Genomic DNA, 26,706 nt, shown 5'->3' with positions numbered 1-26,706 from the left:
AATCTATTAATGGATAGGATAGATAAGTGTAAAAATGTAAAGGATGAATACACCCGATTTTTGTATTAACTCTGAATATTACCGGTATTTTCATCGATAGAAAACAGGCCGTCAGGATTGCCGGCCACGATCGAGTAGCGCAGGTGCGGCGGCTCGGGCGCGGCGTCAGCGTCCACCGCAGTGACGCGCACCACGAACGTGCCCGCCGCGCAGTGCTCCGGGATTGTCACCGAGTACTCAGCATGCTCGGGCCACGGTGCCATGTCGTTCACGTCTTCCACTTCTATGTAGACCTGAAACAAAAATGAAATCATAATATTGTATCTATGTTTGCAGAGAACAACTGACCTATTTCAAACCTTTTTCATGCAAAACGTTGAGATGAATATTATACCTGAATGCAAGCGTAGCGAGGCACAAGGCCATGGTCTTCAGCGCATACTGTGAGCCAATAATGAGGGATCGTCTCCCGATCCAGTGGGGTTTGAGTTCGTATAGCACCTGTGAACAATGAATTTATTTCAAATAGAACGTTTATATAATTTATCTACGTTAAAATTGATAATATATGTTATACAACGATTTTGAGAATGAATTTATGGAAAATTTTATAAACCATGACCATAGTTCAAATTATATAGTTATAATATTCATACCTGTATCGTCGATAGAAAAGTGTGCCATTCCAGAGCCAGCAACTATATAATAAGCGAGGCGTGAGTCTCGACCGGGCGGGTCATCGTCGGTCGCTGCGGCGTTAAGGACGCGCGTGCCAACTGCAGCATCCTCCGGCACGCTCGCACGAAGCACTTGACGGTCGCTGAACGCAGGCGTGTGAGCATTCTCGTCGACGTCTACTACTTCCACTATAAGTGTCGCTTCTGCCCATAGCGCAGGTCGTCCATTGTCCGTGGCGCGTACTGTGACTCCGTATACCTGAATTATTAAGAAAAAAAATCATAAAAAATATTTTTCAAAATAATTGTAAATTACTGGGTCACTTGTAAAACACCAGCAACCTCTCAGGACAAGATATCAAATATGTAAAATTCATGAGTAACAACATATTTTGTTCTACGACTATTGGCATAACGCAATAAATTATTTTTAAATGGTTTTTTAAGCTTTTATTGTACTCTCCAAAAATTTGTAAGTCTATATTTATTCATTATCGAAAGGACAACGCGATGCCCCCTTCCTCCTCTCGTTCGCTTCTTGTTTACGAAATTTTTGGGATTCGCGTAGAGTTTATAATATTCAAACGGATAATTAAAGGAATATTTATTTTTGTATGAAAATAAAATCTAACAAAATATCAAAATTCGTAGAACGAATGTTGTTACTTATGATGTTAGCTATCTTGTCCTGCGAGGATGCTGGTGTTTTACAAGTAACCCTGTATAGATATACATATTTTATAAGTAAAACAAATAATAACTCGTATATGACTAACCTGTCTTTCTTCAAAATCAAGTCGCTTGGCAGTACGTAGAGTTCCTGAAGTACTGTCAACTGTAAATACCACATCATCTTGATCAGGCAGCGTGTAGGTGACCAGGCCTCCTGCGTCCAAGTCTGGGTCGAACGCTTCCAGTACAGCTACTAGTGTACCGACTGGAACGTCTTCCCTTACACGAGCACTATATGCAGGAAGTGCAAATTTTGGAGCATTATCGTTAACATCATCAACTGCAACGCGCACCAAAGCTTCAGCACTCAGTCCTCCACCATCAGTGGCACGAATTGTCAGCTCGTACAACGCATGCCGTTCACGGTCCAGCGGTGCACACACTAACACTACACCAGTTTGTTTGTCGACACAAAACTCCCCCTCGCAGCCGCTGCTTAGACTGTATGTAACACGACCAAAATCACCGCCGTCACGATCGGTTGCGTTTGCCCGAAATATTGCTGTTCCATTGATTGCATTTTCTGTAACTCTAAAGCTTGCTAAAGTCTTCTCAAAACGAGGTGCATTGTCATTAACATCCAACACTGTTACTGGTAATAAACGTGACGATGACCGCTGCGGTTGACCCAGATCGTAGACGGTAATATTTAAATAATATTCGCTTTCTCGTTCTCTGTCTAAATATCCTATTACTTTAAGTTCTCCAGTGTCCGGATCAATACGAAAAGCAGAATCTGCATCTCCACCTGATATTGCAAAAACGAGAAGTCCATTGTATCCCAGATCTCGGTCTCTAGCCCGTAACCGCACTAAAGAAGTACCAAGCGCTACGGATTCATTTACTTTTATTTCCACGGGAAAATCGACGAATTCAGGAAAATGAAGATTTTCACCAAAACGTGATGACGCCAAAGGAAAGTCCTCTGTAAAGTCAAGAGGAGCATTGCTGCGCTCTGCAGCCGCTAATAATTCAGTTAACCTTCTTGCTACTCCTGTATCACGGCATTCAAGATTATTTGAATCAACACTGCTACTACCCACCGTGTTTCCACCTACCAGATGTAATGTAAGTGTAGCTGCATCAGCAAAGTGAGTGCCATCAGTAGCAGTAACATTAAGTACACGTGTTTCGGTTCGAATATCGCTAAGGTCACAAGAAAGGCTTAAAATTCCAGTTGTCGTGTCGAGTGAAAAGCAATTATCTTCGTTACCACCAATAATACGATAAGAGACTACATCGCCTGAATCGAAATCAATTGCGGACAACGTCACTATTTCGTGGCCAATGGCAAGCCGACGTGGTAAGTAACCAACGCAGTCAACGCGTTCAAATTGGGGTCTATTGTCATTGACGTCTTTTACGCGGATCGTGACTCGCATTTCAGCTTGTCGGCGATACGGTAAGCCCCAATCACTTGCTCGGATCTGTAAAACATATTCTCTACGCATACTTTCATAATCTAATAATCTGGTAGTTCGCACAGCACCAGAAAAATGATCTACTTCAAATGGAACTGGTTGTAAATTTGCAATACTATACGAAATATATGCATTTTCACCTGAATCGGCATCTCGAGCTACAACTCTGGCGACAATTGCCCCACTAACTCCATTTTCTACGACGGTAACTTCCATTTCTTCTTTTTCAAAAACAGGATCATTGTCATTCGCGTCTAAAACTGATATTTTTACTTTAGCTGAAGATTGTTTCCGAGTTCCGGCATTTCCTTGATCAATAGCAGAAACTGTAAGAGTATAAAGAAACTTATGCTCGGCATCTAAAGGTACTGCTGTATACAGAACGCCACTCTCTGGGTTCACAAAAAATTCACCACCTTCATTACCTCCTACTATTTCAATATACACGCGAGCATTTTGGCCCTCGTCTCTATCGCTGACTTTTAATCTTATAACAGGCGTATTTGGTGGCGCTGTTTCTAATATGCTAGCCTCGTATACTTCTCTACTAAATACAGGAGCATTATCGTTAATATCAGTTAAAGTGACTGGTAGAGTTAAGTAGGATGATCTTGGTGGTTGACCAGCATCCGTGGCCCGCAATGTAAGATTATATCCTTGTGGTGCGGACTCACGATCCAACAAAGCGTGCGCTATAATGTCATACTCATTTGCTTGAACTGAAGGACGTATTCGAAAATGCCCATCTGGATCACCGTCTACTATATCAAGAGCAGCAATTTGACCATGCTCACCAACATCGCGGTCGGTAACTTGTACAATTGCATATATTTCAGCAGTGGAATTCTCTAGGAGTTCAGGTAGTTTACGAATTTGTAATTCAGGGGCATATAAATTCGCTTGTTGGACACGAACTGTCAGTGAAGCTTTTGCAGATGGTGCATTTTTCCCAAGAGATAACAATGAGGCGCGGTCGTGGGCTAAAACAGTGACTTCATGTCGTTTATTTTCTGCATATGACAAAGTTCTCGTAACTGTCACAATTCCACTTGTCGGATGAACAGCAAAGCGATCGGTTGGTTCAGAAAGGCTATAATAAATTTCACCGTTTATACCAAGGTCGGCATCTTCAGCCGAAACTGTTATTATACTTGAGTGAAGTGGTGTATCTTCAGAAACCTGAACCTCATATTCAGTTGGATAGAAAAGAGGACTGAGATCATTTTCGTCCGTTACTTCAACAGCGACAACAGTATCTGTTTCTAACTGCTGACCGTCGGGGAGTGAAGCGGTTGCACGAATTTCCAAACGATATGAGTCTCGTCGCTCCCTGTTGAGAACATCTGAATGTCCCACTCGGGTTCTTATCGATAGAAAACAAAAGTCGCCCACGACTCTTTCTTCAGCTTTAAAGAATTTGTCACGGTCACCGTGGCGGATGCGGTATCGCACTTTTATGTTCTGGGCAGGTAGATGTAGGCCGAGCGGTTCGGAGGCGGGCGGCTGTTCTGCGTACGTGCGCGGTGGACTGTTCTCCGGTATGCTCACATTGTACAGCGGATATTGGAACTGTATCGTATAAGGCAAGGGAGGGCCGGGCCCGGCGCCGCTCGCGCTGCACAGGGCCGCCAACACCAGCAGCGCGCGCGCGCTCGCCATAATTCATTCGGATATCTGAAATAATAAAACATTAAATTTACATAGTTATACAAGTTTAAATAAATATTGATATTATATAATTTCTGAAAGATGTGAAAAATTGTGGGGAAGCATAAGGTAAAATAGACGCATCAAATGTTATTTATGTTTTTACGTGAACAAAATAGTGCGGGCATAAAGGATTGATAAAACTTTTGGTGAAACTATATAGATAAAACTTATCGGTCAAAGTAACTGCAACATAATATAATATAAATCCCATATATATGTATATACGACATACTTACCTATACAATCTATACTAATATTATAAAGAGGAAAAGTTTGTATGTATGTATGGTTTCATGCATAAACTACTGGACCGATTTTGATGAAATTTGGCACAGATAATCTTTAGACCCTGAGAAAGAACATAGGCTAGGTACCTTTTATTGCGAAATATGTACCACGGGCGAAGCCGGGGCTGACCGCTTGTACATAATAAATTATGAAACTTTTTGATAACACTCGATCGAACTATAAAGTACTGGTATTACTAAATTATTTTATTTATACCTACGTGATCACTTCGGCCATAAATGGAGTTGACCCCCAATACAAAACCGTGCGTTTTCGTAAAGGAAATGAATGTAAAAAATATGCATGTGAAATGAAATGCATCCTTAGACGGCACAATAGATTTTCGTTTTACAAATGCTACTATATACCTGTACTAATATATAAAGCTGAAGAGTTTGTTTGTTTGAACGCGCTAATCTCAGGAACTACTAGCTAGATAGCCCATTTATCGAGGAAGGCTATATAACATCACGCTACGACCAACAGAAGTGGAGCACTGCAGGTAAAACCGCAGGGCACATATTGTAGTAAATAATAATTAATAAAAAAACCATTCAGGTTCAGGCGTTCCAAAGAATACCCCATATCGATCGAAATACCCCATCGAAAATATGGCGGGACTTATGTTTGTATAAGATCTGAATTGTACCCATATTCATGAATAAAAATATTTGAATTTGAATTTGAATTTGAATTTGAAAAACAAACAGGCTCAACGATTAAAATGATGTTCATTTTCTATTCAGACTTCATAGTGTTAATAAAATAGATATCTAGGAAAATATATGTAGTTCTTTTGATAATTATTTTTATGTGTACATAATATACCCGTTTGGGTATAACCATTTTTGTCTATTATGTTGAATGTAGTTTGTTAATCGTTATTATTGCGCTTACAAAAGATAAATTAAAACACCTCGTGTGTAGTCTAGTGGTCAGTGGTCATTCAGTATGCAGGCGCGCCAGGGAAAACGAGATTCTGTGTGAAACTGGTTTGAGCTAGTATTGGTAGTATCGATGTTTAATTACCTCATGTAGTTGAGACGACACTGAAGTTGCGTGGAGTGACGTCCAAATCTGAAATGAAAGGAGAGTAGATACTTTTATAATTTTATTGAGCTATAATAATATACATTTTATGTAGGCATAGTAATTAATATATTTTTATTAATATATTATATTAAATTATTGTATTAATATCTACACATTTTTGTTTTACTATGCGAGTCAACTAACCAATACGATCGATTCTGTGCTGTTTGTGTCCTGTTTGTAGTTTTAGGTTCAATTCAAACTAATTAATGATGTAAGTTAAGAGAAGCTTTTTATTTAAATGTATGAAATATTAATATTTGATAAAAGTATCTAAAGTTTTGTAACGACACCACGTTATTATTCCATAAAGCGAAAATTGGAAAGTCAACGTGATTTGCGAGCTACAAGCGTTTCTAAGGGCGGCCTTCTATTGAGTAGTGTCGCGAGCGTCGAGCGCGGACGGCGGAAGCTTTTCCACCCTCTCTATTATTCGCGAGGACTCATTGTGATGCGGGACGCCTTGGGACCGACTGCAACGTGTGCGAGCTTACATCAGCAAATTGAATTTGGCTTACAAATGTTCATGTTTAAATTCTATATAATTCATTGTTTTAGTAAATTAACATGGTTTTTGTATAAAAACAAGTTTACGAGTATGTATGTATATTTTATATAAACCGTCTGCATGATCGTCTCAAATGCGGATTACGAAATCAGAATTAAGTTCAAATAGTACGTTTTCTTATTACATATTAATGTGTTAATATTTAGTTATTTCTACCCTTGGAATAAGTACATATTATGATTGAAACAAATGATTTGAAAGTTCACTGCAAAGCCGTGGCGGAGTTGGTTAGGACTAGAATGGCGCAGCGGCCGGCGTGGCGTGCGCGGCCCGAGCGAGTGAGCGCGGCCCGAGCGAGTGAGCGTGGCTCGAGCGAGTGAGCGCGGCGCTATGGAACTCCACGCGCTCAGTTATTAATGACGCCGTCGCTACACGAAACGTAATCATAAAATTGAAGCTTATGAATATAATACTAGCACGATGAAATGATTGTTGAGTGCTTTTATTTTCTCTGCTGGAAAAACGTTACCTTCAAATGTTATATTAAATTTCAAAGCGAAAATTATTTTTGCAAATAGTTACCTAGTTACAAACCTATATTTTTGCAGTGATTACAATAATTTTCTTGTCTAGATATAAACGATATATTTTTGTATATAATCACTAAAAGATCACTAGGTACATAAAACAAAGCCGCTTTCTCTGTCCCTATGTCCCATGTCCTATGTATGCTTAAATCTTTAAAATTTCACAACAGATTCGTAGTGGTCTTTTTTTATTAAATATAATGATTCAAGAGGAAGGCTCTATGATAAAAGAAGTTGCAAAATGAAGCGCAATATCTGAATAATAGGTAAGTAACTAAATGAAATAGCATAGAGTCTATAATTTAAATGATTAACTCGATTGCGTTTTGATACGCCTATAATAATAATTATCATGCGATTAGATAAAACGCTTAGATTAAAAATAAAAGGATAAAACGTAATAGATACTGGATACCTATTTATATTAAGTAGGTACATAATATGAAAAATCAGTAATCCGTACAAACATAACTATTTAATTTTGCCAGCGTACGTAAAACAAGAAAAAACAAATGAACGGAATAAGTAAACAGTATAATAACAATTATTGAAGAATATCCTGGTGCACCACATGTTTCATACATACGTATAACCTTCAACGGAGCCTTCAACTAATAAATGTACCGAAAAAAGGGTGAATTGAAAGCCTCCTCTTTTTATTTAATAGAACAGATCCCTAATAATTGTCAACATACATTTTAACAGGCTACAGCATTATTTTTTTCCTGTATTATTAAATTTTAATTGTAACTAGGTACATATTGTATTTTTGCTGAAATAAATATTTTCATTTTCATGGTAATATTACAATGGAAATAATCTAAAATAATTTGGAAAATCCAAAAGTGCACGCCTCATAATTTTTTTTAATAAATATTTATTAATTATTATTTTTGTTTATTTAATAACAATTAAACCACATCGAATCAGACCCTGAAAAATGAAAGGGTTCTATTCCTGAGAATACTCAAGCGTAAGAGAAAAAAAAAGACTCGATTAGTAAAGTATTTCGGTCGCTATCGTGTTAACAAGAAAAAGGATCCGCACATACAGACACACGGACGTCCAAGACAGAACTTTTTTAAACTGTTTTTTAACTAGTTTAAATAACAAAAATGACATCAAAAATATCATGAACGTTAAAAATAGTGTTTTTTCTTAATATGTGTGTGTATGTATTATCTTACAAGTGCAATGTATGATACATAAAGACATTTTAAGTTTGAAAAATCAGATGTTTTGCGCGAAGTGACAGTAGTACCCACTTCAACGCTTCGCTTATGAGGCGTGCAATATAAGTTCTTTCCATTTGCTATTTCTTATTCTAAGGAAAAATTATGGCAATCAAAACTTATTTTGATTACGTTTATTGCCCTTATAACTACGTGTCTGTCTACCATCAATCGTTGAAAATTAGCTTGGCAATGAAAACACAATTTATAATCTCTATATCATCACTAATAAAGTCGATTTCTCTGTCCCTATGTCCCTTTGTATGCTTAAATATAAAACAACGCAACGGATTTTGATGCGGTTTTTTTAATAGATAGAGTGATTCAAAAGGAAGGTCTTAGTATATAATTTAATAGGTTTTAGACAAAGCGGGCGAAGCTAGCATAGTGTAAAACAAAGTCGCGTGTGATGTGTAGTGTGTACCTATGTCTCTATATTGTATGCTTAAGCTATACGCAACGGATTATGATGTGGTTTTTTCATGGTTTTTTGGATAGAGTGGTTCTTAAGGGTTCTTCCGTTCTTGTGGAAGTACTCGCATAATTTGTTAATTAAGCGGGTGAAACCGTATAAAATAAGGGAATTATAAAATTAGTGACAAAAAAAAACTAGGAGATAGAGATAGATGGTTGAACGGTATGAATCTTATTAAGCTAACTCGACGAATATTGGTTAATCTTAAAATATAGTTGGAGCGTACAAAATGTGGGTTGTGTCTAATACATTTCAAATGATAAAATAAATACTAGCCGTTCGACTGAATAACCTACAAGGTGAGCGCAGAGCGACTAGGAATACATCTAGAGGGCAACGACAATGTTAAGATAGAGACGATTTTTCCAATAGAGGTTTTACAAAACGCTCTACTAAAAAGTTCATTTCTAGCAAGGTTTTGTAAGCTTTATTAAGAGCAAACAAAAGAGCCGCTTTTCCAAACAAATGTAGTCCCCTGTTTCCTCCCTGGATTGTGCCACTAGAGCAATATATTGCACGCCTCATAAGCGAAGCGTTGAGGTGGGTACTACTGTCACTTCGCGCAAAACATCTGATTTTTCAAACTTAAAATGTCTTTATGTATCATACATTGCACTTGTAAGATTATACATACACACACATATTAAGAAAAAACACTATTTTTAACGTTCATGATATTTTTGATGTCATTTTTGTTATTTAAACTAGTTAAAAAACAGTTTAAAAAAGTTCTGTCTTGGACGTCCGTGTGTCTGTATGTGCGGATCCTTTTTCTTGTTAACACGATAGCGACCGAAATACTTTACTAATCGAGTCTTTTTTTTTCTCTTACGCTTGAGTATGCTCAGGAATAGAACCCTTTCATTTTTCAGGGTCTGATTCGATGTGGTTTAATTGTTATTAAATAAACAAAAATAATAATTAATAAATATTTATTAAAAAAAAATTATGAGGCGTGCACTTTTGGATTTTCCAAATTATTATTTTTTACTATTAATCTATGGTAACTTTAGCCATGTTCTTACGTTTTTCTTTTTGCCATATCTTAATTATTGAAAAAGATATTCAGAGTCTTTCAAAGCGTAAGAAATAGGACAGATTTTCTGTTATGTTCCGTTTTCCATATTTACTCTACTCATTGTTGTATTGAAAAATAATTGTCGAAATAATGAAACAGATGCAGGCGTAACGTTTGCTCTCATATAAATATTAAGACACTCAAATGTTATTATAGAGCTATTTCATTTTGTATTTTAAATAGGTATAAGGTAACTCTAATAAAGGTTTGTAATTTGCTATTCTGAGGATTTCTGATCACTCTCAGTAGGCAATTCTATAACCCTAATAAGTTATTTTGGGCCGATTTTTCAATGCTTGGATAAAACTTATCTGTCCAATAAAGTATTACACGATAATATTAAAATGTCACGTAAAATGCCAAATACGGGCAATTAGAATACGTTTTTAAAATGGTAGTTTTATACATTATTCGACCAATAAGTTTTATCCAAGCATTGAAAAATCGGCCCTTAGTCACGTAAGTGTTTAAATACTAGGTACTCAATAATATACATAATATATCTCACTCTACTTATACCGACAGCCGTTACTCTGGTCAACGATTAGGTAACTATGTAATTACCTAGTTACCTAATCGTTCATAAAACTTTTAGATTTCCTATTGAACGAAATACCGATCGAACACCGATCGAAAGTAAACTAACTATCGAGCGAACTGATAATAATTAATATCATTAACCTACTTAAGATAAAACAACGGAGCGGGTCTAATGTCAAGCGATCAGCATTCAGTATGCAAGTGATAGTAAGAGTTCTGAATGAAAGCATGACGAGTCGTGTGAACAAATAAAGGTAAGTCGAGTTTTTGTTCGGGGCAGTTGCTGTAGTGTTGCGGTTGGTAGCGAGCGCGAGACAGCGCCGCCGGCCGCGTGACGTAGCGGAGCGCGAGCTCGAGGCGCGAGCGTGACGTCAGCCGTGAGCCGTGAGCCGTGACTCACAGATACAATAGATTACTCCATATCCATAAGCGCCCGTGTAACGTTTGCAAACATTCTGTATACGGTTATCTAGTTTCCAGATCCGTTCCATTTCTTATGCTCGTACTTATTCGGAATACATTGAACGATTATGGACTTGTTTTGTAATGCAATACGGTTGAAAGGTGAAGTAAATTGATTCAACAATATAGGATTTTCATTTGACAAAAAGCAAACATTTTGAAAAGAAGGGACATCTTGTATCTTGTCTAGTATTTGATATTGTAACGAAAGACTAATCAAAGTCTAGTTCATTACTGATTGTTCGTGCTAGCAGCATGACTCGGTGACATCATTCCCTTGTTAGCACTGTACATCGTTTCTCATGTGACTCTTTATGGTTATAAATTGCACGCCTCATAAGCGTTGAGGTGGGTACTACTGTCACTTCGCGCAAAACACCTGATTTTTCAAACTTAAAATGTCTTTATGTATCATACATTGCACTTGTAAGATAATACATACACACACATATTAAGAAAAAACACTATTTTTAACGTTCATGATATTTTTGATGTCATTTTTGTTATTTAAACTAGTTAAAAAACACTTTAAAAAAGTTCTGTCTTGGACGTCCGTGTGTCTGTATGTGCGGATCCTTTTTCTTGTTAACACGATAGCGACCGAAATACTTTACTAATCGAGTCTTTTTTTTTCTCTTACGCTTGAGTATGCTCAGGAATAGAACCCTTTCATTTTTCAGGGTCTGATTCGATGTGGTTTAATTGTTATTAAATAAACAAAAATAATAATTAATAAATATTTATTAAAAAAAAATTATGAGGCGTGCACTTTTGGATTTTCCAAATTTTTTAGTAAGTATGTTAGCAAAATAATTATGTTCATAAGTAATACCTATGTCTTGATGTGAGTCGTTTGTTCCATTGTCGAACTATCGTTTGTTGAAATTTATGCAGCAGCTAGATACCACAATTTAATAATTCATCACCTTTGCAATATACCTACCTGGGTATTTTAAACTAACATAACACATATTAATATTTTGTAGGTAAGGTAACGGCACCAGTGGTGGACAAGCATCCAGTAATGGACAAAATAAATATTAAATTTAAATATTAAGACCAAAATTAACGTTATATAATTTGGCAATACTTAAAATAAAAGTTTGGTTCATAAGCTATCAGAATACGACACTTCATCTTATTCGGCCAAAATGTTTGAAGATGGCAGAACGATATGTTTAGTTGCTGCGACTCGTTTCGAAGAAATCCATTTTCACTAAGGAAATCCTTAAGGAAGTGAGGACACAATTTTAGTTATAAGAATTTTTGTATAAATGTCAGCAAAATTTGATATTACTTTTATTTATAGTAGTTAAGTGTACGAAATATTACACGATTTAGTATCATGATAGGTTATGTTGTTTAAATAAAGTTCTTCAGTGTCCATAACTGGATTTAATTCTATGGATATATCCATTTATGGACATATGTCGAAAATAAACTTTTTTTAAAGTTATTATTTACATGCGCTTCTCTGTATTGTCTTTTCTTTCTGATTAATAATATACCTATCACGACCATTTCAAACAAAGGGTTCCAATATTGTACAACAATTGTCCATGACTGGATTTGCTTTGGTTCCTATAATGGACATTGATATTTTTTGTTAAAATTACACTAATGGGTCCAACAACATAATATCTATGTAAACATGAAGAATATATTTTAGGACAATGGGTCATTATGTGCTGTGCGACTCGTTCTCGGCTTCATTCTCTATCATTGCGTAGAGAAGACGCATACTTATGCGTATTGTAACGCATCTATCATAGAGAGTTCTCTGATGAACTGTTTGGATCGCTGTCTGCTGCTAAATTCCACCACCATATAGCATACATGCTTAAATTTCATCCACACAATCTTGACAACAGTTTAAAAAAAGCTTTTTGCCTCGTGCTACAATTTGGAATCCATTGTAGCACGAGGGTGCTATAATTTGGAATCCATATCGATGGACCGATCAGATTAAGGCTGCTGACGAATTCAGATTGGCGATTCACTTCACGAGTGTAGCGGAATGCCAGGAAACAGAGAGATATGGTGGAACATCGTGAAGCGGGTAACATCTACCCCCCCCCCCCCCCCCACACACCTCATGTTGACCACATTCGCTCTGACTAGAGTGATATAACGAAGAAGAATAAGTCCCAAAATGGATGGAATGGCAGTACTTTTTTAGTTATATTTTTCATCCCTGACTTATTGAAAAAAAAAAACAATATTGGTGTTTCTTAACGGACATGACTCGTATTTAACGATGCATTTGTCCAATTTTTGCCTAGAAAATGGAAATTAAAACTGTTTTAAATATTATAAGTATGCAAAATAATTATTAAGTACTATTTTTCATAAATGCATCCCCGATTTATTGTATTCCAATCATCATTTTCAAGATTCTATTGCTAACTATAAGTCTTCTCCAAGTGTAAATAACTGGAGAAACAACATTAGGTACAGTCCATAAATGGGTGTTCATAACTGGATGTTGTCCAAAACTGGGTGTCCATCATTAGATTTTTCACTGTCCAACACTGGTGCAAAAAAGTGGTTTTTTAATTTATAAATAACTTCTTTATTTATGCATTGTAATCTTTTTTCTAACATTGGTTACGTTAAACTAACATTGAACTAAAGGTATAACTAAACAATATCCAATTAAGTTAAAAAACCTACGAGAAATTTGCAAAAAACTTCAATTTTTTCCTTAATCTGTACAAGACTGGTGCCGTTACGTTAGGTAGTTGATTGCAGACGTTAATAAAATTATTTCATGAGGTTCCATGCGATAATAAGATCTATACCTATGTACCTATCTTTCATTAATAATTACAATGTATTCCTAACTTAATAAATAGGTAATCATTTAATAAATAAAATTGAATGTCCTACGCAAGTCTCTCGATACAATATAATGCCAGTTTCAATGTACCTATTTATGTGATTGAATATGGAAATTAAGTTTCCTCTGTTTTAACCCTAGAACCGTACCCATATTAAAATTTCATTAACGGTACCCAGGGGTACAAGTGTACCTACCCCTATAAAAAAACAAGATTACAAAAAGATTATCAACTTTTATTAAATGTTGACTTATTAAGGTCATCTTAACATTTATTTAGGACCTAATAATTTAATTTATCATGGCATTTTTATATTTTTTCTACAATTTACACACACTTTACGTTGGTGATCAAAATTTATTAAAAGTTTTCACTTCCTGCACTGTGTGCGGGACTGACGGAATTTTAACGTCGATATTCACAGTTACATTTTTTGTTTCAGTTACATTTTCACGGTTTTGAAACAGAAGTGATCCCTGCAGTTATTGGTAATTGTTGTCCTAAAATATCTCCATTACTTATTTGTAGAGACATTGGCAAAGTTATGTACTGAAATCGTTCTTCTAGGTGAAGTTTTTTATAATAAAAAATTAAAAAATTTTCGTCAGGTTCATATTTTGATGCCTCACCAAGTACCAGCTCTTCTTGTTATTCAACCTCCCACAAAAAATCAAAATTCATCCATCATTTGCCATCAAAAAAAGAAAATGAATAACTCAGGTATTCAAATCATGCAGCAAATCATAAATTTGTTGAAAATACAATTTCCTACACTATTTAACAATAACAGTATGTATATAGCATGAATGTAAAGTAAACCTATAATTGTACATCAAATTTATCAATAAAAAATATAAAATAAAAGGACCAAAAGGCGAAAAAATAAAATAAATGAACCTTGAAATACTTACGTTCGTAAGTACCCAGGGGTACTGGAGTACCCCGACAGGTTCGTATGACGTGTTCTCAAAAGTTTGACCACTGATCGAATACGATATCTAGGTACGTGTCTTCTCATCCCCGACAACAAAGAAACCGTTGTTTATAAAAAAAGATATGGAAGATTTTCTGAATTTTTTTTTCATTTGTACCCCAGGGTACGGTTCTAGGGTTAATGATTATACTTAAATTTATACAAAAAAGACAATTAGTTGTATTGCGGTGTGAGATAGGTAATAGAAGCATGCTACCAGTTAGCTGCGGACTGCGGTAGCGCGGATTGAGTACTGAAGTAAATAATATTATGTAAAGTATCGCCTTTCGTGACACGAGTCATTCAGTGTAATAAGGTTATTGAACTACAGGGTAGTATAGTTTCCTATTATTTTACTTCATATTTTCGTCTTCCACTTAAGCAAGTCCAATAATTATTACAGAGTCCGGAAAACTATTAAATCATTATCTCTCGCAATGATTTAATAGTTCCATATTCACACCCTATTCTTTGTTTTAAAGTTGCTAATTGAAAGTAGTGACATCAGGCGTCAAGATGAGGGATGAATATGAATGTAATTATGATAATAGCGTACATATAAATAGTTGAGTAGTAGCGGGCAGGCACCGGCGCCGTCCACGCGCTAATCTGTCGCCCGGCGACCACGGGCGGCGCGGGCGCTGTCGCAACTCGCGACTCATATCAGCGCACACGCTTACTGCAAACGTAACCCCATTCTTTCAAATTCTTAACACATAATATTATTATAGTTACTTGCTCTCCTTTTTTACCAGAGAGGTGTACTGTTTTATTTTCTTATGGTTATTTTTGACGTGACAACGTCTTATAATTTGATAGCCGGCTGCACGCACGAAAAAACATGACTCATGCGGCGTTACCTCGCTCTGAGGCGTTCCATGTAAGGCTTGAAGTGCAAGCGAGAGCGCGGAACGAGCGACAAAGAAGCATAATCGGCCGTTGTCACGTTCAACTATCGTCAGTAAACCGACTTTACAGACAACCAATTTTTTAGTTACTTTATTTACTACGTTAATTACGACTTGACCTCTATGTGTACATAGGTAAATATTTTGTTAAAGAACTCACACTTAATTTTTTCATCATTTTAAACAACTCTTTTAACGATCGAAAGACGGAATATGTATCTAGTATCTACCTAAGTATAACCATAGGTATAACTTAGATAATAATATGATACATAATTTATGACATAGGTAACATAGAAGATTTGTGAATGATTTTATACATAAAATTTATACAAAAATAATAATTAGGTATGTCAAGTTCAGCAAAGAATCTCAATTATACAAGAAACTTAAGTGAAACGATACTATCTCCTGTAGATGCTGCCGGCAATAATAATTTATCTCGGAACGAGAAATTCCAGTGAGACGCTGTTTACTGACGAGGTTTTGTTTCGTGTAACTGTATAAGTGTTAGTGCAGGGATCAGGTTTCAAATGGTACCGCGGGCTGCGAGCTTCAGCGAAGGCGTGACGTCAGCGGCGCCGGTCGTCGCCCTGACCTTCGCGCAGATCGCGCTAAGTAGCGGCTAGCGTCCAGCGACTCGCAACTAGCGAGCTATATCTACCTTCGAGACACATTCTGACTGCTGCAGGAATCGCAGGCAGGAGAGGCCACCGGGCGTGTTTACATCCAGTTCAAGGTCCCCGGGGAACTTGTGAATAACCGTCCTTAATTATAATATTACTAGCTTTCCGCCCGTGGCTTCGCCCGCGCTTTCAAAGAAAAACCCGCATAGTTCCCGTTCCCGTGGGATTTCCGGGATAAAACCTATCCTATGTGTTAATCCAAGTTACCCTCTATATGTGTGCTTAATTTCATTGTAATCCATTCAGTAGTTTTTACGTGAAAGATTAACAAACATCCATACATCTTTCTTTCGCCTTTATAATAGTATAGTAGGATCTGGGTACAGATAACATCGCTCCAAGTTCACATTCAAGAGTTTATTCCACAGAATCCTTCCTTCCTTATCTTAATTCTTAATCATCCATCATCGAAACTTTCAATGATGGATGATTACATCGATATTCATCGAAGTTTTATTGAGTTATTCTCTATGCAATAAAATTTTATATTTAAATGTATTATTTTTATAAAATAAATTCACACGGTGCGATAACAGAGGTTAAAACAGTGTCGGGTCGGCTCAGGTATGCGGCAAACATCCCGTAGTTTAGCCCGCAGGCGCGGGGGGCTGGGAGCAGGGGAGCGGGGCGCGGGGGGCGCGGCGAGTGACAGCTGCGCACAGGCACACTTAACCGCTCTCGACCACGTACAGACACATGTTTTTGTTATGTTCGCTTCGTAATACCATATACAATATGCCTCAGCCCAAATTTAGACCAAATATTTTGTAAGGTACGTTGAGAATATGAACTGTAATCTCAGAGCGACACAGTAATAGTCAAATAAGTCAGCAGATAACAGACTAAGCAGGCCGGTCAATAAACTGTAAGCAATAAAACCTCTTCGTCAGAGAGTAAACATTGTTTTTAAGATAAAAGCGGAATATCTTATGTTTTCAATGTGTATTAATAAGAATGCAAACAGCGTATATTTTTACGATAATACTGTAGGTACATACCGTTTAGAATACATTAACAATGACTAATCCTGGGATAGACCTAATCTACAGCATTTATAAAACTAAAACCATATCTTTCAAAGTTATCTTCCCAAGCAAGAACACAACAAGCCAGTGGCACTTTGTTTTTCTCAATTAAAAAATCAGAGTTTCTCCATACCATAAACAAAGTTCCATAAATCACATTTAAGACAGACGCGACTGTATTTATCTTTCTGACCTTCGAAAGACTTATTTAGGATATTATTGAAATACCATTAGGTAAGCTATAAATGCGTCATATTTTAAAAGTAAGAAAGTAACGGTAGGGCCTTTATGTATCGTAAGCAGGCGTCACGTCTTATCCACAGATATTATGGGAAGCTGATAACTCGCCAGCCGCTGTCACTCCGCGCCCTGCTGATAAGGATAAGGGAGTAGGGGACTTCATGAGACATGCAGTGGCGGCTGGCCAGTACCACATACTTGAAATGCAGTACTATCATCAAAAAATAGATGCAAAGAAACATAATTATTTTCCCAAATATTTCACCTTAACCCTTAGCAGGTATCGTGGGTCAAATTTGACCCAGAAGCGAACATTTTCGGTTATAATTCTTTTAATATTTATGCAACGACTGTGCGCTTCTACGTATTCTCAGTGCTTCACTAGCTGCGGCGGGGGGTGGAAGTGCAGCGCTGGGACTATCTTAGGAGCGGAGGTAAGTAGCTGTCTGGGTCACTTTTGACCCACGACACCAAATAAGTAACTTTTTTCACTGGGTGTAATTACGTACTTTTTTTGTTTTAGTGTTTATTTGTACTACAATGGAGGCTTTTTGAACGATAGACAAATCGAGGAGTTGATATAGACGACTTAAGTGATGATTTGGAATCGGAAAATGAAAGGACACCAAATATAACCCAACTTTGTGACGACGAAATCATCGACGACTATCGAGACAGTCCCTAACCTGTTAGTTGCTCAGAAGACAGTATTTTGGAGTAAGTTCTGACGACAGTGAAAAAGAAAGAGGAGAATACGAGAATAAGAGAAAATACGAGAGATGAGAGCGAAGAAGATGAGGATGATGGTTGATGGTAGAAGTCATTTTGGTTTTGGTTGTCATTTTTTTTATTTTATGCTGATCTCAGAAGTAATGTATTTTTTTGTTATTATAAAGATATGAGAAGTGCCATAAATATCTTTTAGTTAAATTTTTTCTTACATTTCTATTTTTTTTTATGTTTTAAGTTCACACTAACCACAAAGTGCCAAAGAATAAGGTTAGTTACAAATGCGTGTAAAACATGATATTTTTTTATATATTCTAAAATTAAACAAAGTTAGTTTTGTAAAAAAATATTTGTTTATTTCATGACTAACCATATTTTATACAAATTATAAAAAATCAACGTTCTACAACAGATTGTTTGGTATGGGTAAAATTTGACCCACGATACCGGTAGTGTTGCCAAAAAAGGCGATACCAGCTAAGGGTTAATTCAGCATCTCACTTTTTATTTAGGTTGTAGAGTGTAGAACCTCCATTTCTAACAATATGTACATCTATTTTAGTCGGTTGCTGAGGTAGGATAAATATTTGCTGTGGTAATATGGAGAATAATAACGCACGTTAATTACTCAATGAAATACTTCACTCTATGCACCGTTATTTTTTCCTTTTCAAATAGAACTCTGAACTACAAAGGTTGTTAAATGTCAATTCTGTGTTAACTACTATTTAGGTTCGTATAATCTACGAGAGGATTTGTTCCACTGGCACCATTTTAATATTAACGAATTGAAATACAGGTACCTAGCCAATATTGGAATTATTTTAGTTCTTGAATTTGGTGAAATTACTTGTACGGTTTCATTGTAGAGATGTTACATAATACGTACTTTCCACGGTACAAGTCTCGAACGTGAGTCAACCATTGAATTAATCCCGTACATGTAAATAGCGCGAGTGAGTGAGGGGCTGGTGCGGCCACCAGTCTGCGAGCCGCTCCGAACACGCCTGGTTATTATTACACCGCTCTACACTACGAGTATATGCAACGACACTACCTTCTACCAGACTATACTCAATTCGTCCTGTCTTAACCGTAAAGTTCGATCCATTCTTATAAATGCCTAAATGCCTTCCTAATATCTTCGATCAATTTTACAGAATCAAAGATTTTGCAATGAATATTTCCTTTTTGAATATTTTTTGCTTTGTACGCGTAGTTGAGTCAATTCATGTCAGTTATTTAAAAGATTGATATATGATTGAATATTTCTTAATTAAGTTGCTCTGTGTTTGTTTAAAAAAATCACAGTTATAAGTCTAGCAAACGGTGTTTAAATGAAAACTTATAACAGTACACAAACTATGAATAGCGGTATTATATTCAAATCTATAGACAGATTTAATATTGACATGAAATCCATCGATGCTCCTCGATTTATTTATTTAGTTAATTGTTCAGAACATCAAACAGTTTCCAACATAATTTATTTTAAAACGGACTGAAGTAGAGTTGAGGAAAGTTGTTTTTATGTCGGAATAGAGGTCGCTTGCAGGTAAATCGATTTCCCGCAGGTAGCAAACGGTTCCGTCAACAGCTAAACAGCTGTCGACTATTTGCCAATACTTACTCTGTTTTACGCTCTCAATATAAGTTTACGAGCTACCTGAGGAAAACTGAATCGACACCAGAGGCCAGAAACAGAGGTTTTTTTATTTCCATATTCTCCCCATAAAAAGAATATAGACCTACTCGTGCATGTTAACCATTAAATGATTTGATGTCTATAATACATAGGCCTTTAACTTTTAATATGCACATTACAAAGTATATTTAATAATATTAATTTAATATTTGATATATTTGATTATTCAGTGATGGCACTACAAGCTTGTGTTTGAATCAACGCAATTGTATTTATAGTTAATAAAGGGCATTCATCCTAGATCACATTCAAATTAAATTTAATAAAGAAAGAAACTTAATTTTCTCCATCCTATTTCTTCAATATTGATGGCTATTTTCCAGCTGTCTAAGAAGAAAACAGAGTGCATTAAAAACAGTCGGTTTAAATGCAGCTCGTAGTCATTATTCACTAAGTGCCAGCCGTTAAGTAACGAACAGCCGGAGCGTCTCGAAGTCCCGAATGTAGCTGCTTTATTAATACTAATGTAACAGAAGCAGATACATTTCGCAGTAAGCTTGTTTGTAGGTCGCCGGCTTATAATAATATGTACCCAATAGTAAATTGCCTTTTGACACGTTATATAACATAGTGTATACACTGTAAGTACTGTATTTGTGTAATATGGGTATCTATACATATAATAAATCTGTAGAAGGGTCAATTCTGTACATTGAAAATATTGAAAAAATAAATAGCAGGGGGTGTTACTGGATCGATACCAAACCCAAATATGTGATTAAAAAATTTTTTGTCTGTCTGTCTGTCTGTATGTGAAGACATCACGTGAAAACTAACGGTTCGATTTCGATGAAACTTGGTATAATTATACCTTATTATCCTGGGCGTAAAATAGGATACTTTTTATCCTGGAAAAATACGTAGAAAAAAAATTAATCTTAATTTTTCAGTTTTATCCATAGACGTTGTTCTGTAGAACCGCGAACACACGTTGCGTATTATTATAGGCCTAGCCGTATTTGGGTCCAATAGATATTTATAAGATGTCATTGTCAGAGTTAATCAAAATGGAGACCATCCACGCGAAGACCGACATCCGCGCGGACGGAGTCGCGGGCGGAAGCTAGTGTGGAATAAGATGTTTGAGTATTTGAATTATAAAGGTATCTGAAAAGTTCGTGAGTTACGTACATGTTAGGTTCGGTTGTAGTTTGTAAATTTTAGATCAATTTGGTAACAAAGGCCAAAAATTATTGCCAAACATGATAAAAAATAATAAAACCGATGCAATAAAGATTTTTTTCTATTCCATTCTTAAGAATTTTGTCCGCAGCACAGAATACTTAATAGTAGCTGACTGCAGTATAGACCTGAAACATTTATTGCAGCCTCGTAAATTGTCTCTGAAGTCAGAGCGGCGGAGTTACATTTTACTGAAGATAAGGGTCTGACGACAGATGGTGTAATTACAGAGGGTGTCGCGAGGAGAGATGAGAGTCGGCTTAGCGGGAGGACGATGGATCGCTCGAACAAGTGGATCATGCAAGTTTAATGCCGCGGCCGATAATGAATGGCACCCTCTAAAGAGCGCAGTATAAATATGCCATTAACTTTGGATGAATCTAATTTATCCGCTATTCCCCTCGGGTCGCCGGTTCCGTATTGAACTACTAACTACATTTACTGAGCAGCGCACGAGGCACGTTATGCTCGAATCACATTCGCGGTGGATTTAATTAAAGAACAAGTGCATGTTATGTCTCCAGTGACGTTCTTTAATATGATTAGCTTTATTCTAAACGAGTATTATATTTGTGATTATATTAACTCAGATTTTATTAACTATGGCAATAAAATGTGTGGAACTCGTAGCAAAGTTTCAAGTTTGCACATTGGCCATGAAAACATCCTATTCGTATTTCACAATTACATTCAGAGCTGATTAGTGAAATAATTTACAATAAATGCTGGGAGCCGTCACTATAAAGTTAACGCGGGCCGAGCGGGCGGCCGCTGCGGCCTGCGACTGACGAAGCGTTATTCAGGTCGACAAGTATTATTGCCTTCGTTGAGAATCATAAGATGTTCGCGTATAATCGCACTCTAAATAAAACTATTGTGATGAATATCGTGAACTACTTTCCAACAAAAGGTCTCGTTATTCGGAGGAGCACTTCAGCGCTCAATATACCGATAAACAGTTCCCGGTGTGAATGCAATATTTGCATTATTATGTTTCATTGTTTTTTATTCTAGATTAAGATAGCCTACTTGAGACTCGAGCACTGGAAACTCATTGGATACTTTATGCTGTTCAAGTATTCGCATGATTGACACTCGAGACCAATAGTGGATTTTTGAATAATATTAAAATTGTGGTACCATATTATTGTTTTTTGTATATATACATATATGCTTGTTTTTAGAGCAAAAATATGAGATTACTGTGAAAAAAGGAAGTAGACTTCCTTTTGCACTGTAAGTCAACCTTAGGCGCTGAAAGATTTTGGTATATTGGCCATTTCTTTCATATTTCTTAATTTAATTTAGGTGTTTAACTATTCGTGAATAGGTAGTAAACAACCAACTAAAAATGAATGCACTTTATCGTTACAGTGAAAGCGGCAAAGTACCTACTGCAGAATTATTTTGCGTGATAGATTTATCGTTAGTGGCATCAACAGTAACCTATTTGCAGTTTGCATTTCGCAACGTTATACCTACGTATGAGTGGCCCGCCCAAGGCCCGCCCTTGTTGGGTTGCATTAATTACGCTAACATTCCATCTTTATTAAAATCTCCCACTCCGTAGTGGGATTAAACGAAACAACATTACACAACACTTGCAGTCTCGTCGCCAGAATGATAATTGACAATTTAACACACACGACCTCCGCTATTAAGGCTAATTAACATTAAAACGACACAATCTTTGTTCGATGCTCCGCCGACTGAAGGAAAGACTTCATTGCATACAGATGCCAGTGCCATAAGCCATAATATTATAAGCAGTGGAGGTATGGAGTTAATGCGAAATTGCTTCTATATTTTAAGCTTTTAAAGAGTAGGTACCTATAAACAATGATTTCTACTGAAGTAGAAACTCATGAGATTAGCATATTTATATTAATAGTTCCGATATTATTGTGGCTATTATCAATAAAATATGATTAATGCTTAACCTGTCTGCTCCTCCAATTGATAAGCATAATTAATTTTATTTTCCAACTATCATAATTTATATTATCTATAGGTATTTTATAGTATTTTATACGTACATAAGTAGGTACAACACATTTTTTATCTGCATACTATTGTGCAATATTAAGAGTATTGTCTTATCGAGCATAAGCCATATTGCCGTGCCAATAGACACAGTAGAAAAGTAAAGGGTAGGTAGGGTAAACAATAGGACAAGAGGATCAGTAGAGCTCCCCGGTCCCCACGCGACATCGCAGCCACTAATTGTGTCCCGACAACACTCGCCTGTTTATCACGTTTAAAAGCCTTGCTCGACGAATGCATTAAAATCACCGTGAGAAAATTGAAACTTATTAAAGGTGTGGTGTGGTATGCGCTCGTTGGTAGAGCATGTTTATAATATCATTAATTTCTGTGTCCGTTATATTTCGGTTTTATGATTAGAATGCATCAGTAGTACATTTATTTGTTTGTCATGGATAAGTAAATGCATGAAATGGGTGCTATAGTTTACAAGAAGTAGCACATATTAGAATATTATTATTTTCAAAAACTGCTAGTCGAGGATTTTTAGACTTCTTTCCTAATTCTTGTTAAAGTGAAACATTTTATGATCTTCCTTAAAATACACTCTCACAAGAATAAGGAAAGACAGGAAGAGTAATTTTCCTTAAAATTATGGATAATTATTATCTTATCAGTAGCGTGGTATTGCAAAAGTGGCGTCAGGGCTCGCCAGCGCCTCCGCGATTGCTCCACCTAACCCACATTACTCGCATTATCTTAACGCGGTGACTTATCAGCGTAAATCGATTTCGTTAAAGAACTTCCATTGATCATTACTTCATAAACATAGTTATTTCTTACTGATAATGTCCTAGGGCAAATGAATGAGGGTTGATTACGAAATTAATTTACCTTTATCAAGAGGATACTTTTTCATGATTATCAATTATTATATTAAGTTAAGAGAGCTTTTAATTTAATAGCCTATTGAACTTATTATTCGCACATCGCAGTTATTTTTCAATTTTTCTATTTCATCCTATGCTTAAATTTCCACTTATTTATAAAGATTTTGGGTAACTATGTACATCTCTATGTAGGCACATACCCAAAATTTTGTTCACTCTTGACTCTACATCTCTATGTAGAGTCAAGAGTGAACAGTTCTTTTACGTTCGATATATTTTATACATATATATTGATATTTATACATATGTATTTATATAATTTGTAACAATGTAAATTATAAGATTATTGGAACAATTTGATTAAAATATCATTGTGTGTTTTTTTATTATCATTGTTGTTTTTCAAGTAACTTCAAAAAAAGAGGAAGTTATTAATTCAACTGTTTTTTCGGGTTTGTCTACCTCAGAACTTTTGACTGGATGACCCGATTTTGATGATTCTTTTTTTATTTCAAATCTGGTTCCTTTTTGGTCCTATTTAAATTTGGTCTATTTCTGACAACTAAAAGGAGGTTTAGTTTTTTGTTAATAATATAAATTATTTCGTGTGAAAATGACACAAGTTCTTAATTTATAATATGGCTTGACATATTTATGTTCATTTCTCAATTTATATCGGATTCATATTAAATACTCTGTCCCTATTTTACGAAACAGTTGGATGATCTTTAAGCATAGAGTGAAAAGGTACATTTCAGGGAAGTGCACTCCATCTTAGGCCACATCTCAGCTTACCATCAGGCGAGATTGTTGCCAAGCGCTCCCCTATTATACAAATAAAAAAAAAATAAAAAAATCACAGCTTAACATCAGGCGAGATTGTCGTCAAGTGCTGCCCTGTCCACAATTAAAGTTGGAAAATACTTAGCATCTTATTTTTCCACTCTTCACGTTAGAAAGAAGTAATTAATGTTTTATTAGGATATAATATTATTAAAGTAGGTAAAAATAACAATGATGTAGCTTCATGTTAGCTTAACTTCAGCATGAACTTTAATGCTCTATATTACCTATATTCATGCATGTTTGTTAATTTTATTTTGCTTTTTTTGTCTATTCTGTTCATTGAGTCTCGACCCTCACTTAAAACTTTCAATGGATTTATGATAAGCATTCTTTTATTCTTCTCAATCTGTTGAGCCATTCATTAGAAGCTACCTGCGCCATGTTTCGAGAAATTTAAGTTTTATTTGTGAAGAACAATAAGAGCAGCGTTGAACACAAAGTGCAGTTGTCGGGAAAGTTTCGTAATAACATGAAACTACTTATTTATTGCCCGAGCGCAAGGATCTTGAAAGGTGTTCGCTAAGCTCGCTCCTAAACACGTTTCTACTTGTTTATAATTCTGTCGTTGTCCATTCGCTGTAGGCACCGATATGACAACATGAACTTATATTTGAAACTTTTCGTTGTGGTTTACATTTTACTTCTCGCATAGTTCATACACCTGGTTCGTTTTAACTTACACCAACGGCCGTCACACATGCGAGTTAGATGCTCACCTTTAGCATATAATATGTCTATCTGGCATTCATTTTAATGCTCCTTTCATAACATGTTAGCATGGTAGAGCCGGGGATCGCGGGATCATTTAGAAAGCACAGGCGAACGGGTCGCTCGGCATCCAACAGAACCGGCTGCTAGCCCCACGCCAGCAGTTTCACTACACTTATAGCAACTTTAGCACTATTCACAGTAACAATGATTAGATCACATAGGTTAGATCCTCGATGGTCACTCGCGTGGAGATCGCGCGTGTGTGTGCGGGGCGGAGGGGGGTCGCAGCGGCCGGCGACACGTGCTGTCTCTGACGCGGCTAACGGCTGACTGACTGGCCTGTACCGGCGGCGGGCGGCGCGGGGCGCGCTCCGCAGCTTGCCCTATAAACTCGCTTTTTGCCCGCTCTCATATCGTGAGTAGGCTGGCAGGCTCCTCGTGCAGTTTGTGAAAGGCAAATTGCACTGCATCGTATTTGATACCTGTTTGAACACAACTATAGGTACCTGCATTGGCCCAATATTTACCAATCAAAGTTTGAATGCAAAAGAGCTTTAAATGTTCCGTTTGTGAGCTTTAATTTTCAAGACAATTAATTAGGCACTCGTTTATTGCACTCATCTTTTAAATTAACATTCCTTCTGTTAATCTGATAATATGAACTACGATTACTTATATTTAAATGCTGTTTTAATGGCAATTTAAATATTATGTTTATCGAAAATATGACCTCCGATGATGCATCTAGATATAATATATGCCTTACAAATTGTACGTTTTTGTATCGACAAATAATACTATATTATATTGTATAGACTCTATGTAACGCACGAAGCTGGACCCCGTCCTAGTAGAGCCATTTAGCCCGTACCGTGTAACCTGAAATTGGGTGTTGCATCGCTTTACCACTTGATAAAGTACATGTGGTTGCACAGACGTGGAAACCTGTTGTCGTTGCAAAACAAATAGAAAACGATAAATGGGTCGTAGGCGGGCTCTGAATGGAGCTCACGATTCGCCGTGAACTGTGCGAGCAGCCACCGGCGGAGTGTGGGCAGTTGGTCCGGTTGGGCTCAATGAGCGGCGTGGTCGCCGCCGCGGGCCCGCGAGTGGGCCCGCGCTAATCTGCGCTAAGACGGAAATTACGAAACGTCGATAGTAAAGCCACCGAGCTAACGAACGGGAA

General features: G+C 36.6%; 1 protein-coding gene across 1 annotated transcript in view; it reads right to left on the bottom strand.

Moving 5' to 3' along the window:
- Positions 1-25,867, bottom strand: part of kug (FAT atypical cadherin kugelei) — a 78,149-nt gene extending 52,282 nt beyond the window's left edge. Inside the window, exons 1-6 of the mRNA XM_090110267.1 lie at positions 25,526-25,867; positions 5,858-5,905; positions 1,454-4,504; positions 657-936; positions 395-501; positions 83-293 (exon numbers count right to left, since the gene is read on the bottom strand). Coding sequence (XP_089966393.1) covers positions 83-293; positions 395-501; positions 657-936; positions 1,454-4,489 — 3,634 coding nt within the window. The 5' untranslated portion in view covers positions 4,490-4,504; positions 5,858-5,905; positions 25,526-25,867. The remainder of the gene's footprint in view (positions 1-82; positions 294-394; positions 502-656; positions 937-1,453; positions 4,505-5,857; positions 5,906-25,525) is intronic.
- Positions 25,868-26,706: the final 839 nt, after the last annotated feature.

The sequence above is a fragment of the Colias eurytheme genome, chromosome 15 (assembly GCF_061535395.1).
Source record: "Colias eurytheme isolate Ceu_HAF_F1 chromosome 15, ilColEury1 Martin Lab GWU primary, whole genome shotgun sequence".
Taxonomy (NCBI): Eukaryota; Metazoa; Arthropoda; class Insecta; order Lepidoptera; family Pieridae; genus Colias; species Colias eurytheme.
This window is presented reverse-complemented; position numbering and strand designations above follow the sequence as displayed.